Source organism: Patella vulgata, chromosome 1 (genome assembly GCF_932274485.2).
Source record: "Patella vulgata chromosome 1, xgPatVulg1.2, whole genome shotgun sequence".
Taxonomy (NCBI): Eukaryota; Metazoa; Mollusca; class Gastropoda; family Patellidae; genus Patella; species Patella vulgata.
In genome coordinates this window covers 89,660,282-89,680,499 of record NC_065879.2, presented here as the reverse complement: position 1 = coordinate 89,680,499, position 20,218 = coordinate 89,660,282, and the positions used below count along the sequence as shown (strand labels likewise).

Sequence of the window (20,218 nt, the reverse complement as noted above, 5' to 3'; positions counted from 1 at the left end):
ATCTAGGTTAGCCCCCTTTAATGATAAAAACTTAAGTTTATCAACAGGATTTATGTTAGATACAGTACAAGCCATTGCAGGTGTGTTACCTTTAATATCTTTATGGTTTACATTTAATTTGATTTCATTAACTAAATATTTTACCGTCTCGATGATACCTTGTCTACAACTGATCTGTAGTAAACTACAGTTATTGTTATCTACTACATCTAGGTTAGCCCCCTTTAATGATAAAAACTTAAGTTTATCAACAGGATTTATGTTAGATACAGTACAATCCATTGCAGGTGTTTTACCTTTAATATCTTTATGGTTTACACATAACCCGATTTCATTAACTAAATATTTTACCGTCTCGATGATACCTTGACTACAACTGATCTGTAGTAAACTACAGTTATTGTTATCTACTACATCTAGGTTAGCCCCCTTTAATGATAAAAACTTAAGTTTATCAACAGGATTTATGTTAGATACAGTACAATCCATTGCAGGTGTGACACCATTTACATCTTTATGGTTTACATTTAATTCGATTTCATTAACTAAATATTTTACCGTCTCGATGATACCTTGTCCACAACTGATCTGTAGTAAACTACAGTTATTGTTATTTACTACATCTAGGTTAGCCCCCTTTAATGATAAAAACTTAAGTTTATCAACAGGATTTATGTTAGATGCAGTACAATCCATTGCAGGTGTACAACCATTTACATCTTTATGGTTTACATTTAATTTGATTTCATTAACTAAATATTTTACCGTCTCGATGATACCATGACTACAACTGAGATGTAGTAAACTACAGTTATTGTTATTTACTATATCTAGGTTAGCCCCCTTTAATGATAAAAACGTCAATTTGTCGAGAGGATTTATGTTAGATACAGCACTGTACATTGCAGGTGTCATACCATTTATATCTTTATGGTTTACACATAACCCGATTTCATTAACTAAATATTTTACCGTCTCGATGATACCTTGACTACAACTGATCTGTAGTAAACTACAGTTATTGTTATCTACTGCACCTAGGTTAGCCCCCTTTAATGATAAAAACTTCAGTTTTTCGACAGGATTTATCTTAGAGAAACAACAATATGTTGCAGGCGTTTGTCCATTAATGTTTCGATCATTAATATTTAATCCTACTTCATTAATCAAAAACTTAACAGTCTCGATGGTACCGTTTCTGCAACTTTCGTGTAGTAAACTACATTTTGCATCATTTACAACATGAAAATCGACACCTACAGAACGCAACGCCTTCAAGTTTTCAAGTGACTGGCAACAACGAAATAAAGTCATTGTATTGATATATTTTGGGACATCGAGGATAGATCGGAATAATGTAGTATCTGATAACTGGGATGCTGCGTACATAATAAACTGATTGATTTCGTCTGCTGTATCAACCATCATTGTCTGATTTGTTAATAGATACCGAATACATTTCCTGTTCACATTACAGAACGCCTCTAGTAACGGTGTTCGCTCACGCTTATCAGTAGAATTGACCGGCGATCCGGCTTCAATTAATTGATTAAGGATACCTGAAGCATCGACGTCATTTCTCCCATCATCGACGGTGCAAATTACGTGAGCGGGTGCTCTGCCATTATTATCTAGAACACGGACAGAGGCACCCCTCATAATTAAGATTGATACATTTTGCTTTTTGCCTCGCCCAACAGCAAGATGGAGTGGGGTAGAACCATCGCCATCTTGTGCATTTATGTCAAATCCTTTTTCTACCAGAAAATCAATAATTTCAACAACATCATAATTAGAATCACAAGCATTGTGAAGAATTGTTCTAGATTTGTTATCAAGAGACCTAGGATCAAATACTGTAAAACTAGCTACGTACTGAACAATATCAAATCTACCAGAATAAACAGCAAGGTGAGGTAAAGTAACAATGTCACCATAGTTACGTTCCCGTAAAAACGTTAGTTTTTCAATTGGTTCAATCATCGAAATAGCAGCGAGACCCATTACATCCCAGTTCATGTTAGTTTTGTCCTTATTCAACAGATGTTCTTTTAAATTCTCGAGTACAGTTGTAAGGCACTCAAGATCACCATAAAGAGAAATGTAATGGACAAAATTTCCACATTCTTCACTACCTTGTATTTCTCCTAAACTGATCGTTTTGATGTCAGACAGCAAAACTTTCACATCATCCTTAGTAAGAAAATCGGTCAAAAAATTATTGTCAAGAAAAGCTGGGTGTTGAAAAATACCAGTGTTTTTCGCTTTTAATTCTTTTAAACAACGCAATGAAAAGTAATCATAATATCTTTCATGAATAATAATAAACTGGTTCTCTGGTTGCCCTGTCGTTTTGGTTAATGCCATTAGCAATTCAAAGGAGCAATATTCTAGAGCCATATCCATACATTTCTCAGAAAAGTGACAAAAAAATGGAGCCTCCACAAACTCTCTCAACAGGTAGTTTCTTTCAACAAGTTTGATAAAAGTTTCTGCGAGTTCATTGACATTCTCTTTGGCAATATTAAGATGAAAACTGTTGTAAACATTTTCAGTAATTTTCTTTGTAAGCTCTCGGACGCCTTTCGGAGATTCCAGTTTTAAATCTTCTTCCCTAACAGTATGCAGACAAAAAACCACCAGTAATGTGGAATATATGTCTTTATTTTCGTTCCAAAACGTGTTTAATTCAGTAAGCAAGAATTCGTGCGAGCTTCCTAAATTGATTGGCAAACTGTCAGCTTTAAGTTTACTACACACACTTGAAATAGCTGGAAAGCCGAAACAACCCTCGATTTTGGAAATAATTGTGTCGGAAGAAATGTTATAAAATTTTAAAAATCGTTTTCTCTCTTCGTCGTTAAGAGAAAACTCCCCTATGTGGAGAAATATTTTTGTAGTGTTTTCAGAGAATAACCCATATTTATCCAACTGATATTTTGAAGAATTATAAATGTAATCTCTCATAATATATATGAGGGCTAACTGACCCTTTTCTTTTCGAATTCGAAAATGTTCAAACTGGTTAGGCCATTTGTCTATGCGTTCCTTTAATTTATTAAATTTTCCGTACATGTCATCGATTATAAATATATATTTATCATCATCATTATTAAAGGTAACGTAATTTAAATCATCTAGCTCGTTAATCATTAATGGTATATACTGTTGGTTGTCCTGAATAAACTGGTAGGCAATCATACTTGAAAGTGTTGTCTTACCATCGCCCGCTGCTCCTATTATACCCAATATGAAGTGGTTGTTTAATATATTCAAACCTTCTTCAAATGCACGGGTCTTTACAGAATTCTTCTTGATCACATCTTGAAGGATAGTCATGGTGGTATCTTAATAAAGAGAAAGAAGATAAAAATGATAAGTTATTTATAAAAATAAGTGCATACAAACTTTTAAGACAAACTCGCGAACAAGACACACAACGTTTGACCATTGCAAGCAACAAATAAAATGAAATGAAATGGGGTTTAACGTCCTACTGTTCTGCTCCTAAACTGAGCTAATGAAGACGGGCATACGCCATGCAGTGTGCTATGAGGGGAATTTTGCCCGGGCAGCGGCGCTACGGCCTACTCTTATATCGAATTCCAACTACCAAGGGATCTTTTACGTGCACGTCAATGTGTACACGGGACCTCGGTTTTTCGTCCCATCCCAACGACTAGACGGCTGTCCTTGTCAGGCCCTCCGTCCTGCATCACTGACAAGCCGGGGAAACCACCCCTAAAAATCTGGATGAACTTTCTCGGCCAATGCAGGGATTGAACACCCGACCTCCAGGCTAACGATCCAGCATCTTACCCACTTAGCCACGTGATCCCCTGCAAGCCACAAACAACAAACGCACTATACAAGGTAAAAAATGATTTGGGAACAAAAATGTTTAGTATTGGATGGAAACCGTGTTGATTTGGATGATTTTAAGATTTTGCTGGCCTTTTTGTATTTATATATCTTAGAAGCAGCCCCAAGTGTAATTTATCCATGAATAAAACGAAACTAGAAGTAAGGTAACATCCCGGTCATTGAGTGGATAATTAATAAAATATAATAAACCAGGCCCCAAGTTCATAAAGCATTCTCAGACTTAAGTTAAGAATTTACTCAGAATTGTTCACATTATTTTATCTAAAATATAGCCCTTTATAAAACTTGTGTTGTTTTAATGTATCAAATACATCAATAAGAAACTATTTGCAAAGTTTTGTGTTTCTGGATCAAAGATATTTCTTATAAACAGTGATTGAAAGTTGAGTAAATTCTTAACATAAGTCTGAGAATGCTTTGTGAACTTCGGGTCTGGAACAGTTTCTTAGTATTTGATACAGTATATTAGACATACCTTTCTTCGTTCTCAATCGTGGACTATCTTCATTTTTCTTGTCTGAAATGGATATAAAGAACCGATCTTGAGCTGAAATGTGATTTTAGGCTACCTCCAAAAACCATTACAGTTTCTTACCCTGACGATTTGTTTTCACAATGCAGTCATATTCGGAATAAACACTGTACATAAAATTGTTAAATTCGATTTAGCAATCTCTAAACTCAAATGTTCAGTTAGTGACAGGTGAGTCAAGAATTTGGTTCGCTAGGTAGTCATTGTTGATGTAGTTCCTTTAGGAATGGTCTCAGAACGGCGTTGTCCACTGACCGATCCTATACGTCTCTATATAGCTGCAATATGAAAATACCGCTCTGCCCCACCTCTGTTCTAAGGCTATTTCGGAATTCTTACTTTCTATATTTCGCGTGATTCTTTTCTTTCCCCAAAAGAAATCATAATCATTTATGGCCATAACAGACACAAATTAATAATAATTCAACACTATTTTCAAGTAGAATTTTGCGATCAAAAACATACATTTTGACAATAGTGTTGAATTATTATAAATTTGTGTCAGATATGGCGAGAAACAATTCCTTTTGGCGAATAAAGTAGAATCACGCTGAAAAATACACGGTAAGGATTACCGCTTCGGTAAGGATTCCAAAATAGCCTTAGAACATGTGTGGGGGAAAAGTGGTGTTTTTATATTGCAGCTATAGTGAAAGGTAGGAAAGGTCAGCGTCCGATCAGAGACCGTTCCTAAAGGACCTACCGCTGAATCTGCGGCTGTGCGTCACATTGCAATGTTCACGTTTAAAATTTTTGACGAACTCACTCAAGAACGGGGATTTTTTTCACTCACCTAAATATGTGCATGTTCTTATATTTTCTTGTATTGGAGGGATACCGCTGAGCTGGAAAATATCCGAAAAATAATGAAATTAATTCATGAAACTGTACATTTAAAACACGTTTTTGCTTAAAGATACATTATGAGAGATTAGATAAAGAGCTGACAGTTTTCACTATAATAGTTAAAAACTAGATAATGTAAAGGGAATTTGCTAAAAATTTCAGTCAAATTGATCCACTCTGAACCGAGAATTTAGCGATTGAATTTTGGGCCTAGCATCGATCATCATTACTAAAGTCGGTACGATTATGCAGTTTTTGCTTTAATCTTGAATGAGCGTTGAGCAGCAGATCGGATCCTAATCCAGTAAATATCGCAGGCTAGCGATGACATTGAGAGCTGATTATGGTCTGGATAATTAATATTAATGTCTAATTAATAATTTAGAAAACATTTCAGGCCTAAAGAAAGACCTGCAATAGGCAGATTTAGCTCTTGCATAATGTATGTTTAGTTAATACTTTTGTACATCATGACTATCATGCATATAATAATAGCACAGCAATAGTTTGTATAGGTAAATGAAATGAAATGAAATAGGCTAATGAAGACGGGCATACGCCATACAGTGTGCTATGAGGGACTAACACATGGTTCAATTTTATTTCAATAATTCACTTGCGCGTAGGGGTCTTTTTAGCAGTGGGGGGAAACCGGAGGACCCGGAGAAAACCCACGAGGTTGGACAGGCGACCCTACTCCTTGTCACGTACAACCGGGAATTCGAAATCCCGCCAGTTGACTCAATGCCAGACCGTATGATACAGCGCAGCGCGCACGTGCTAACCATTCGGCCATCCAACCCCCCTCCGATTACCGAAAAACAAAGATTAAAGGGGCTAAATCGCTAATATTTGGGACCTAGAAATTGACACAAATGGGTCGCAACGCATATATTAATGTAATATGAATGTATTTAAACTGATTTACATTCAATCGTTTCTGTTTTTACTGTAATTTCTAAACAGTTATGTTCGCCGAAATACGCCAGAAGTCTCAATCGAATGACAATTTCTAGCGTCTGGTTATACCAGTCTACACCGATAATATTTATTGCGCATGCTCTCCAGATAAGAATATGTGGTCACCGTTTGACATGACTTGTGAAATATGCCTAGCCTCGTTTTTCGAGTCCCTTATGACAAATAGCGCTGAACCGCATTATGGTACACGACTCGTGTACCAATCGTAAAATGTTTATTTTGTCTTAAATATTGGATATCAGAAGTTCATCTTTGCCAGATAAGATCACAGCATCAATGTTGATTTAAATTGACAAATAATTCGTGTTTTCAATGTCGGTGATTTTGGATGATATTGAGTTAGATACTTAGCTACTTTAACTTACAGTTCCCCTTCTCAAAGATTCATTAAACAGTCTATCAGATATTGTCGAATCCTCCTCGGCTCTCTTGAAACCTGTAAAAAAAAGTTGAAGGTAATTCCTGTTCTCACTCACAACTTAAAATTCTTGGAAAAAAACTTGTTTGTTTTTTAATTTATTACGCTTTTTTAATCATTGTGATTGGGTGGCCGAATAGTTAACGTCACAAGCAAGGAGTAGGGTGCCTGTCTCCAACCACGCTGGGCATTCTCCGGGTCCTCCGGATTCCTCCTCCCACTGCAAAAGACCTCTACGGGCTTATGAATTATTGAAATAGAATTGAACTAACTGTGAGTCCCGAAATGAACATGTTTTTGTCGTTAAACTCTCTCTCTCTCTCTCTCTCTCATAAATTTACCATTAGTGTCGATTTACATCTCTCTCTCTCTCTCTCTCTCTCTCTCGTGTCGATTTACATATTATGTAATTTACCGAGGTAAAGTGTTTGTCCCACTTGGCTAACTTGTCTTAGGTTTGATCCTGTCGAGCACCGAATGTTCTGGGGACGTTTTAGCCAATCATGTAAAACAACATTAGACGACAATGGAAATAAATTAAATGGGTGAGGTCAGAACAAAAAGTTAGCGCCAGGGTTAGAGTTTGTGTCAGTACAGTAATTAATCTGTGCCCCTTAAATTGATGTCCAGTTTAGAAAAAAAAGGTTACACTTTGGAAAATATATTAACGGAACTATCCCGATTTGAACAGAGTCTACAAAATAGAAGTCCGAGTACGTATGAAGTTTAAACGCCAAAATATAGAGGAATGTTGTATATACCCCTTCTCAAAATTTTAGCTCAAAATATTGAGTCGTTTGGACGTGAACTTCAAAACTGCTTATCCGGACACGTAACCCTTTTAAGATTTCGGGTCAATTTTTCGACGGGTTTATACAGTGAATGACCCATGTGCTATGATTGATAACGAAAGGTAAATTTCACCGTCACATTATTTTTATAAAATAAAAGTCTTGGTTTTATCCAGACACCGCATAATACAGCTTGGGACGCTGATTTCCATTTCCATATGAAGATTGATGGGTTTAAGTTGTTTGAAAACGTATCACATATATTGAGTTAGTTGCTCGGCCCTAAGGTAGAGGCTTTTATGGGACTTTAACCCAAAATTAAGCAGTTTTATTCTCCAAAATATTATCGGGATTGGCCCTTTAAACTTTAAAATTGAAAATCGTGTTCATTTTCCATAATTAGTTTGTTCTATCTACCTCTAAGAACATTATTAATGGCGAATCATATAATGCATCGAGACAAGCAGTTAAAAATGTTTTTACTTAAAGATACATTAATAGTTAAGAACTAGATAAATGTAAAGGGAATTTACTGAAAATTTCAGTCAAATTGATCCACTCTGAACCGAGATGTTAGCGATTGAATTTTCGGCCTAGCCTCGGTCATCATTACTAAAGTCGGTACGATAAAAAAAACATAGTCTCGATTATCCATTTCATGATTAAATCATGAATGAAAGTTGAGCAGCAAATGGGATCCATAATCCAGTAAATATCGCAGGCTAGCGTGGACATCGAGAGTTGATTATGGTCTGGATAAGTTAATTAATGTCTAATTAATAATTTGGATAAGATTTCATGCCTAAAGAATGACCTGCAATAGGCAGATTTAGCTCTTGCATAATGTATGTTTAATTTTTTACCGCTAAACTTAACACTTACTCATTGTTTTGACCTCAACCAAATTTGTAACATTAACTTGGCTTTTAATTACTCAAGTAATTCGACTAGTGTCGAATTTTATATTTGAAATATTGAGCCGAAGGTTGTTTACTAATTTAAATTCCTGGTTTGCTTAAACTGTTGCCTGATGAACACAGTCATAATTGATTTTATCGACTGACTTAGAAATTTGAACGAAGACAGATTGTCATATCCCCATGTAATTGAATTGGTTAATCATTATGAAACATATTTTCATTTTCTCTGGGTTTAACGTCCACTCGACACAAACTAGGTCATTTCGGGACTAACACATGGTTCAATTTTTTATTTGAATAATTCGCTTGCGCGTAGGGGTCTTTAGCAATGGGAGGAAACTGGAGAACCCAGAGAAAACCCACGAGGTGGGACAGACAACCCTAATCCTTGTCACGTACAACCGGGGATTCGAAACCACCCCAGTTGACTCAATGACAGGTCTTATGATACAGCGCGCACCTGCTAATCACTCGACCATCCAACCCCCCGCATCTAATTAAAATATTAAATCTCACCTGGTTCCAGCCGGAATAAAGCATTAAAATATTTCTCGTCGTAGAGAGCGTTTATAAATTTATTATAAGCCATTGTACCAGAGTTTAACACAATATCCAACAGCTTAGCTGCTGCGTCTTTTTTACCGCCATCGTAACGTCGTTCTTCCTTCGTTATTTTCTCCAGATCATCATCAACGAAGACTTCGTATTTAAATAATGAACGAGCAAGACCCATAGGATCATATTTAATGTCTGCTACTAGTTCAGTATAATTGGACTGAATCTTTTTATATTGTTCTTCAGGAAGTCTGCCTGTTTCACACGGCATTTTGTTGGAGTTTATTTTATTTTAACTATTTAACTGTCATCTCATCAGTTATTGTAAAATAATCGTGTTTGACCATATCTTTCTTTTTTTATGTCTCATTTTACACCTAGAAAAACAAAACAATTAAACATAAAACAAAACACAGAACATCATTTTACACCTAGAAAAACAAAACAATTAAACATAAAGCAAAACACAGAACATCATTTTACACCTAGAAAAACAAAACAATTAAACATAAAGCAAAACGAGAGAGAGAGAGAGAGAGAGAGAGAGAGAGATGGGGTTTAACGTCCACTCGACACAAACTAGGTCATTTCGGGACTAACACATGGTTCAATTTTATTTCCATAATGCGCAAGCGCGTAGGGGTCTTTAGCAGTGGGAGGAAACTGGAGGACACGGAGAAAACCCACGAGGTTGGACAGACGACCCTACTCCTTGTCACGTACAACCGGGGATTCGAAACCACGCCAGTTGACTCACCTAAGGTAGGCTATATTAGACCACATTGAATTGGCTCTATTCACGCGCTGGAATAGAAGGAAAACAAGTTTGCGGCAGTTAAATTTTAATCGAGGTCGTACGCCTATGCATCACGGGACCATTGTATGTATAAATTTATCTGATATTTCTAAATTTATCTTGATAAGAGGACACCGGTGAAACGTGAAACACCCTTCATAAAAGGCTTCTGTTTATTAAAAAATTTAAAAGTCACGTCATAATCCAAATGTATAAATAATGAATTGAATTATTGTTGATGTGTAGCACCATGCAGTGCTATGCAGTCGCTGGCTAGATGTGGAAAATACACGGAAAAACTCCCCAAATCCAACGTGTGACGCAAATTCGCTTCTGCTACATATTTCAGAACAGCCCTTGATCGTCTAGTATTTGTAATTGTTTATTGACTTTTCAAATGTCCTTTTCACATGGCGTATACAATTTAACACATCGGCTTTATTATTATTGACCTACTTATTCAACAAGGACGTTACTCAAATATCTATTTTATATTTACACATGTGACGGCGTTCAGGAGCACAAAAGGTCTGACTATTAATTTTATTCGTGCAAACCAGTGAGGTGATACAATATTTACATAGAAATAGAAGATCGATGTTTTGTCATATATAGTGTAACCAATATATACATTATACTGTTATAATCAATATGATACTGTTTATTAGTCGTGTTTATGTTCTTATGATTTGAATTTTTAAATGCAATATTTGTGAACCGCCAGTAGGAATAAATGTCTCTTATAGATACATTATGCTGGCTGGTATTTGCACGGCAGGCCAGCCATTGGGACTGCGGCCAATAAACAGCGATCAAATCACTGACATTGGCAAGCTACGTTCCGATGTCATAGAACCTCCTATCACGAAAGAGGTTTTTACTCGTTGTTTCAGAGAGTACGGCAATCTAGGATTGTCCGAAAAAGACAAGTTGCAGATTCAAGAATAAGTACGGCGAATGCTGTCCGCCAGAAAAAGTAAAGACACTTGCAGATTCAAGAACCAGTATGGCGAATGCTATTCGCCCAAAAAGTAAAGACACTTTTAGAGTACGGTGAACGATGTTCACCCGAAAAAGGACAGTTAACAGAAATAAACACATTGAAGCTGTAAATACTGATATATATATATATATATATATTAAAAGTTTTTGTTACATAAAGGTTTGAAAACTGAACGAGTCTGTCTTATTCCTACGGTGAAGCTTATCTTAATTTTAGCAAAGCACCGTTACTGACCACTTTTTAGGTCGTTACACAACCTTCCGAAGTTCCGTTCAGAGGCGGATCCAAGGGGGGCGCGCGCCTAATTTTTGACAGTGCCCTTTTTTACTACTATAAGTGTCTTTTCTCAGACCCAAATATATCCGTTCCCAACCCGTTGCAGGGATCCCAAATGACTCAAACCATCGACAAGTCTGGTCTAATTAATGCTTCCACTTTCAAACGAATTCTTGTTTAGCTGACGTTGCCCTAATCCTATAGAATGACTATAGACCGACATCAATGATAGCATCTTGTGGAATCGGCGGTATATACACTCATACCCATCACCGACGCGCATGAGTGCAAATTGATGTAGCATTCTTTCATGTGTGGACAGAACAGTATATGTTACAAGGCTTAAATAGTGAAGTGGCTAGGGAATAGATTCGTCTTTTTTCCCATCATAATGCCTCGCTCGCCTTGACAATTTTTGAGTCGCATGTTCAACTTGCTTTTTTGCTCGATTTTAAGGCTCTTTTTCAACGATTTCCGAACGTTTACTTAGAGGAAAATATCAGCCAAATAGCTGTTGGAACGGCTACAGATGCAAGGAAATGACGGTTAATTTTCTTGGGCCCCCCTCTCCATCCCCCTCTCAGCGGCCTGCCCCGTCTCCGCGGTCAGTGCCCGCATTTTGGGGCGCCCCCCCCCCTTTTTAAAATTCCTAGATCCGCCCCTGCCGTTTACCGGTGGCTCGTGATCAGCGAGGAATCGATCACTGGTGGCAGAGATACCAAGCTCCCCATACCCCAAACGTGGTTATCCCTTCAAGGAAACGTTACACTACTTTCTGTTTCAGATTGATCAGTATTAATCCACTGTCTAAAAGGCCTACACTAACAATCACTGTGATAACTAGTGGATAACTATAATATACTCTCTTTATACTCACGGTGTTAATTAGCTGAAACAGTTTAATTCCTAATTAAAACCTCAAGCAACCAATCTTCTACCAAATTATTACCTTCCGCATTTATGTTTAAGAGAGACACACCTCATCACGTGACGCCATATACGTCATCGAAGCGTAATTCATTCGGTGTGCATTGTTATCTTTAAAAGTATATAGGTGTCATTCAGTATTTGTTAAGTATCATCCAAACCAGATTTCGTTTCATTTCATTCCCAATAAAACTTAAATTCCAATTTAAATACATTGTTACCCGAATCCGATATGTATTGACAGTTTATAAATATATATGCAACTTTTATTTCGGATTATCCATATTTTTAATTTTTCCCCAAAGCGATATTCACAATAAGTGCAATGAATTTTTTCCCGGTGTACCGAGTGTTATGCAATATCGGGAAAGCCTAGGGCCTGTTTAACGAAATTTTAACTAAGATAAAATCCAAATTTTAGTAATTTGATTGAATAATATTAGGTTGATTTTAGTGCTTAGCCAATCAAAATTGAAGTATCTAATAAAATTTGGATTTTATCTTTAGTTTCTATTAAAATACATGTCACATAATTAATGCAGTGGTTCAGTTTATTTCAGTTGTCTCCCATTAACCGTAATGACTGTCGCGATCAAAGAGAGAGAGAGAGAGAGAGAGAGAGATTGGGTTTAACGTCCACTCGACACAAACTAGGTCATTTCGGGACTAACACATGGTTCAATTTTATTTCAATAATTCACTTGCGCGTAGGGGTCTTTAGCAGTGGGAGGAAACCGGGTGACCCGGAGAAAACCCACGAGGCTGGACAAGCTACCCTACTCCTTGTCACGTACAACCGGGGAATCGAAACTACGCCAGTCGACTCATTTGCCGCTGTCTGGGCAAAATTTCCCTCATAGCACACTGTATGGCGTATGCCCGTCTTCATTAGCCCAGTTCGGCGCAGAACAGTAGGACGTTAAACCCATTCCATTTCATTTCATTTTTAGTGATCCTAAATCTGACGATGGTTAGTTGCCGTTTTTCTTTTATGTATATTGCACATTTTTTTTAGGTCAGATGTCTAATCAATTTATTTATTGTGCAGTTCTCTTTTATAAAATAATAAGTAGTGGCGTAGTTCCGTAGTGTTGAGCACCATGGTACCTAAATTGACAGATTGGCAGCCTTTCACCTTTTCATGGAGTTAGTTAAAAATACATTATGCAAGAGCTAAATCTGTCTATTGTAGGTCTGTCTTTAGGCCTGAAATGTTATATAAACTATTAATCAGACATTAATTAAGGTATCAAGACCATAATCAACTCTCGATGTCAACGCTAGCCTGCGATATTTGTTGGATTATGATCCGATTTGCTGCATAACTTTCCTTCTCGATTTGACGATTAAATGGATAATCGAGACTATGATTTTTGTCGTACCGACTTTAGTAATGATGACCGAGGCTATGCGGAACTTTCGATCGCTTATTTCTCGGTTCATAGTGGATCAATTTGACTGAAATTTTCAGTAAATTCCCTTTACATTATCTAGTTTTTAACTATTAATGTATCTTTAAGTAAAAACATTTTTAACTGCTTGTCTCGATGCATTATATGATTCGCCATTAATAATGTTCTTAGAGGTAGATAGAACAAACTAATTATGGAAAATGAACACGATTTTCAATTTTAAAGTTTAAAGGGCCAATCCCGATAATATTTTGGAGAATAAAACTGCTTAATTTTGGGTTAAAGTCCCATAAAAGCCTCTACCTTAGGTAAATCTTGTAGGTAAATATGTCGGTCTAATGTTATAAAATCTTTTTTGTGCAGGTTTGTGATGTCAAGCTAAAAATCAGGAAAAAGGGATGGTCCACCAAGGAAGTGGATTTATTTTCACTGAAAAAAAACTTGTGTTGGATCTCAACACAAGTACTTGTGTGAAAATTATTCTACACAAGTTATGTGTTGTTTTGCATTGCATTAACACAAACTTGTGTTCTTTTTAATGCATTAACACAAATCTTGTGTTTTTTCCATATAATTAACACAAGTAATGTGTACCGTCAACAAATATTTTTTTTTTTAAATTTGAACTCCATACAAAGTCTTAATCCGGGGGTCCACAAGTAAGAGAAAGGTATTTTTTACTCAGACAATATAGCCAGACAGACTTGAATGCTAATTGGTGTTAAGATGTCTGTAGTTAAAATAAAGTTGGGCCCAATAAACTGGTAGATCAAAGGCCTGTTGAGCGCTCATGCCCGGTGTGATTTTAACAATTGACTCCAAATGCGTTGACAAGAAAATAAGTAAAACTGTTATTGACTGTGATTGGTTGATAAAATCAACGTACTATAGACTACATTTTGTCTGCGATATCATCTCGGTGGAAGCGGACATTAAATGAAGTGATTTCACACAATTAATTTAACATTTAACAACGTGCTGAAATGATTTTGGAGCAGTGATATGTTTGACAAATGTAAGCTAATGGTCACATAGAATACAAGACCGCAGGTTTGTGAATATTTATATATAAAAAATAATACCATGTATGTAATTTAGCATCGATATTGTTTCTCTGTATAATATTAGTATTTCGTTTCCTTAAAAAAAAACCCCCAACAATTTAAACCGGAAGTTCATGTTTATAATATGGCGCGGTCAGGAAAAAAAATTCGGCATGTTATTATCAAATCTGTTCAATTTTTCTGAAATCATGCTTAATTAACATTAGTTGTTCGGCGCTACGATGTTGTTCAAATACTTACATTACAGAATCACATTATGATTAAAGCAGAAACGGTTCGACTTGAACCAGCAGGTAAGAATCTGTTTTGAAATTATATCTTGGGAGGTTGGATTGGCGTTGGAGACCCGATTGGCGGCCATTTTGATTCTTGTTTCATGATTTTTTTTATATTATAACGATTTTGTCAAGAGTAGACATAAACGCGGGCACAGACTAGAAAAAAATCTTTTTACACTTTTGTGTTAGTTGAATTGTAATCTAATTTATGTTTAAAAAAACAACTTTAAATCTAATAAGCAGACGGAAGATATGGACGAACAACAAGAAGAAGTTATGGAGGTCCCAACAACTGAACCTATGGAAGTAGAAGAATCGTTTACAGCCGAAACCCGATACGATGTGCCAGTTCCGGTTATGGAGTCCTCCATCTCAGACGATGCCGACGTTAGTGTCTTCTGCGACGAAGAACCCGTAGTGGTGTATCACTATAAACCTCAGAATGCCTCGTTCGGCATTTGTCCAAACGAGGCAAAAACGTGTCAAAATTTTTGCCCCGATTTTGCCTCGCTGTAACGAGGTAAAAAAAATACCTCGTTTCTCTGGAGTTCCAAAACGTGTTTTTTTTTTAAATTGCCCTGTTTTTTGGAACGAGGTATTTTGTTCAGAACGAGGCTGGGTAAAATTGCCTCGTTTACTAAACGAGGTATTTTATCCAAGATAATTATTAGCGGTATTTGCTGTCAACAAATAGAGCCATACAAATAATGTTCGGACCATCATGTGACCAATTGCAGATCTACAAATTAGATTATTTATTTGGGACATGATATTGTTCATAGTTATGGCTTACTACACTGGAGTTCTTTTATGTATAATAAACGCTTCCCGAGCGAAACAAAACATAACAATGTCACGTGACAATATTACATATGGCGGATACAAGCGTTCTTTGATTACATGCTGTTTGGTTTGATTATTAAATAATACGGCAATCTGTATATATGGGAAAAGGAGAATGAATTTCCCCAAATCCAAAACTAGATGACTGGAATATTTATTGAATGGAAAGTAAATATTTTATAAACAAAAATATTCGGATTTGCAGTATCCTAGCTTGGATGGATTTGTGATTTGAATCTCGAACTCAGTGTTTTATACATTTTATTATAAAATTGTAATAAATGTTTTACATGAATGAATAAAATCTACAATTTAAAACAGTACAATAACATTGTGATTTGACGCTCTACAAATCACTAAGAGTATAACAATTGCTTGTTGAAAAAGCGTTAATAATATGTTTTTTTCCATTTATTATTTTTTAAAAATATATTCAAAAAGAATGCGTCTTTTACAGATTTCAATATAACCACAAATGGTTGATTGTTTTAATGCTAAGATAATCATTAATGGTTTGTATTTGAAAATCAAATTATATAAGCGAAAAATAGTAAGATACATTATGTATATCTTAAAACACGCCCTTCTCAGTTACTACTTCGGCGAATATCATTTGATAATTTAGATGATCAGAATTAAACACCGTTTTGCTATGTTATTATTTTTTTATGATTGGGTGGGGGTATACTTAATTAGGGGATTGGATTGAAAGATTATAGCTACCATCTTATGGAGACATAATGTGTGGTGCATTTACGGTCTTATAAAGCTCAATTCTTACATAAAGAATTCTTGATTCGCACGGAAGTATTTTAGCCGTGATCATTTTAAGTCATGCTTATGCCAAAATCTGGGTAAGTGTTAATTTAACTAGATATCAGAAAAGTACCACGTTTTCATAAATGTACTCTTTAGATAAATTGTACAATATTTATCAGTTCACTAGTTACAATAAAATCATGCATTATAGCTATTTTTATTTATTTATCCCTGGTGCTTCAAATTCAATTTAGGGTGCCTCAACATATTTAAAAATATGTTTTAAAGCTTTAGGTCATTTTATTATATCTTTCTACCATAAATAATAGCCCGAATTTAGGTATACCAAAAGTTAAAGAAATATAAACAGTTTTTGAGTCATTCAGATATGACTGCCAAAATTGTCACCAACACACATGTCGTGTTTAGGCTAAAATCTAACCAGAAAAGTATTGTCAATACATAATAAAATATATATTGCATTAATCAATTCCATTCCGCAATTGGTTTGTCTTAAACTCGTCATTTGTGTTCATGGGCATCAGGGTCGAGATGGCAACGTTATATGTCTTATTCGTCTAATTTACTATAAAACATCATTCGGTTTGCCTCACGGGTTAACGGCATATTAATAGCTTTATTCACTGAGATGGTTCCTTTACTTATAGTTTATTTTTCGAATTGCTTTTTGTATTTATTTAAATGGAAATATTAACAACATTCTATAAGTCAATCCACGAACATACCCAATTTCAATATTTGCGTGTTGACCTTTAACATCACACTTAGATCCTGTACGCTTTGTGTCTTACAGTCAATACATGTCATGAAGAACTCTTTAGACATAATTTCGTTTATAATACTTTACTCGTTTCTATTGAGTTGTTTAGCAGAAGTAACCCATGACAACAATATGTTGAGACGACTACGTAACAGAATAGGACGATTCAATGTTATTAAAATGACACAATGACAATTTTAATTTTATTACCAACCCTTTCACAATATTTGAATGAAATATCTCACACAGGGTGTTAATCTGTTTTCAGTTTTTATTCCAATTCAATAAAACATTTAATACATGTCTTGGCTTGATTCACTATTTACAATTTGATACGTTAATCGTGTATTTTAAATAATACAGTTCAAGAGATCAAAACATTTCCGAATTTATACATTCAACATTACACGTAGACCTAAATGTATTTTTCAAATACGTGTATAAACATTTATATGAAATATATTATAAACAGATATGCTATGACCAGAGTTGCCATTATCTTTATTATTCGACTGGAAAACTCCTGTCATTCACTCTGTCGTTCGACTGATCCATCATTCACGTTGTCATTTCCGAGTCTGAAATTTGGGGTATAGGGGTAGCTCGGACCGGGGAGTAACATAGGTCAGGTGGCGTTAGTCTACCACTTTCGGTTTCGGAGTTATGACCCCCGAGCGAAGCCGGGCATTCTTCTAGTATATAAATAAATATATAAATAAATCATCTTCATGGTCATCATCATCATCACTATTTAACACCAATCATCGTCGCCTGACAATTACCTTATCTATTCAAAGCGCTTGTTTAGTTTTAAATACTTGTGAACTTTACTAAAACTCACTTTGTTGAACGGGTTACTTTCGTTGGTATCGCCATATAGGAACGCTTTTGTATTTATGGATTTAAATGGGAGGGTATTTAATGTTGAGATACGCTGAAACGAATAATTTGGGCAGTGCAGAAAATAATGGTCGCTGTCTTCTTGAGTATGACCACAACTGCATGTCGGGTTATGTGAAATATGCATTAAAAATCTATGGAAGTTTAGAGCACTTTTACAATTACGAAGTCTGGAATGTATAATCTGAAATTTACGTTCTCCATAGTAACATCTTACTGACATCAATAAATACAAAAATATGACTAAGTCGAAAGTCAACAAGACGGTATACAAGCCAAAATGCAAGTCGAAAATAAGAAATTAGGAAAAAAAACGAGGGGCGCTATTATCGCAGTGTATTATTTCTTGATTTCCTATTTTCGAGTCGATTTTGGCTTGTATAGCGTTGCTGTCGCCTCACATTTTGTCGTAACTGCTACTTTTCGACTTTCGTGTTTTGGAGGGCGAAAAGTAGAAATTAAGAATGGTAGGCTTCTATAGTTAGGCGTTTGTATATATGACTGTATACTTGACACATGTACGACCTGAATGGCTGAATGGCCGGTAACCAAATATGTTATTGTGAGTGTTAAACGACATCGTAATTATTTTATATTTTGCAAAAAAAACAAATAACAAAAAACAAAACAAAAAAACACAAGCCGTGATTGCCATTACTACAATACGGATTACTAAATATACTTTGTGTTCAATTTTATATTTTAATACTGAAGGCAGGGCCGGACTATAAATGAACAAGGCGGATCCTTTTGGCTTATATTGAGTAATTATTGCAACGTGTTACAGTTGAAAGTTCCAAAGCATTTCCACATTCCATGTCCGATAAATTTAATCATCATGCAACTACTGATTGGTGGGTCGTCGAAACATTTAGATGCATACATCACATCACCGTGGTTTAGACAATTTGCAATTGAACTAGTTTTATTGTTGTACACATAATGAAAGAAACTGTGTTATTTCACAGCTGAATTCTATGTTAAGAACCGTAGAACCACCTTGTAGGGAATAACTTTTAAACTTTAACACCCTATACACACTCTGCCAGCGGCATCTTTGACCCACACTCTCTTAACATTAATCCAAACTTTAAATCTTTCAACGGTTTAACAAGAAGGTGCTAAATATTTCCATTTAAATAAATACAAAAAGCAATTCGAAAAATAAACTATAAGTAAAGGAACCATCTCAGTGAATAAAGCTATTAATATGCCGTTAACCCGTGAGGCAAACCGAATGATGTTTTATAGTAAATTAGACGAATAAAACATATAACGTTGCCATCTCGACCCTGATGCCCATGAACACAAATGACGAGTTTAAGACAAACCAATGGCGGAATGGAATTGATTAATGGAATAAAATATTTATTATGTATGGACACTAAGTTTTATGGTTAGACTTTTAGCCTAAAAAAACATGCGCGCTGATTACAATTTTGACAGTCATATCTGATGGACAGTATTTTACTTTCAAATAGATTTCAGTAGATTTTAAAGGGTAATATCCAATTTATTGTCAATGGAAATAAAATAAGAATGGGTCCAAAAATAATTAGACATTGCCAAGTAAATATGTGCTGCCATGATGTAGTAGGGAATCTGGATTTGCAGACAATACATGTATAAAAGGGTGAATAGTTGACCTATTATGAGACTTCAGTCCCAAATCTCAAGACTTTTTTCTGACTTCTAACTCATTTGATTTGAGCATAATAATCTGCCTGGGTCTGTAACTGGACAAGACACAATAAGCGTTACGCAAAGTTAAAACTAAATAGAGACTCGGTCTCGATGTGGCAAAATAAATTGTTTATTTAAACGTTGTGAACCATAGAAAGTATTCTTATCTCCTACTTTTTATTTTTTAGGCTGGAACACCATTGAAAGAGTATTTGCTGTATGATAACAACAAGAAAACCCAAGCATCAATTTATTTTATACTTCTGGGAAAGAATGCATTTGACCCAATTTTTAAATATTTATTTTTTGTTATTAATGTTAAATTTTCTTCCAAAACACAATTAGATTTTAATTCTCTTCAGAAATGTATGTATAATATAGCAAGTAAAGTGGCATATAAATCACTTAGAATTTGGTCAGAAATCATAAAGTATTTAATAGGCATTACTAGAAACCAAATGTAGATCAAATACACCCAGAATTACAAAAAACCTTGACCTACATAAAGGTGACTTTCCCTTGCTTATGAAATGAAATACGGTTTAGTATCCTACTTTTCTGTGTTCTT

The 20,218-nt window shown here is 35.4% G+C and overlaps 1 protein-coding gene and 1 long non-coding RNA gene across 4 annotated transcripts in view; one reads left to right on the top strand and one right to left on the bottom strand.

Moving 5' to 3' along the window:
• Positions 1–20,218, bottom strand: part of LOC126808841 (protocadherin gamma-B7) — a 53,797-nt gene that overhangs the window by 5,890 nt on the left and 27,689 nt on the right. The window contains exons 1-6 of one of the 3 annotated variants that reach the window (XM_056098323.1): positions 11,881–12,029; positions 8,890–9,305; positions 6,610–6,680; positions 5,211–5,262; positions 4,361–4,402; positions 7–3,347 (exon numbers count right to left, since the gene is read on the bottom strand). In XM_056098323.1, coding sequence (XP_055954298.1) covers positions 7–3,347; positions 4,361–4,402; positions 5,211–5,262; positions 6,610–6,680; positions 8,890–9,199 — 3,816 coding nt within the window. In that variant the 5' untranslated portion in view covers positions 9,200–9,305; positions 11,881–12,029. Of the gene's footprint in view, positions 1–6; positions 3,348–4,360; positions 4,403–5,210; positions 5,263–6,609; positions 6,681–8,889; positions 9,306–11,880; positions 12,030–20,218 lie in introns of those variants that run through there. The other 2 variants (XM_056098325.1, XM_056098327.1) reach the window with 2 other exon arrangements.
• On the top strand, positions 13,789–15,124 carry LOC130010572 (uncharacterized). The gene is made up of 3 exons (XR_008785893.1): positions 13,789–14,392; positions 14,654–14,699; positions 14,928–15,124. It is a non-coding gene; the product is annotated as an uncharacterized LOC130010572 (long non-coding RNA).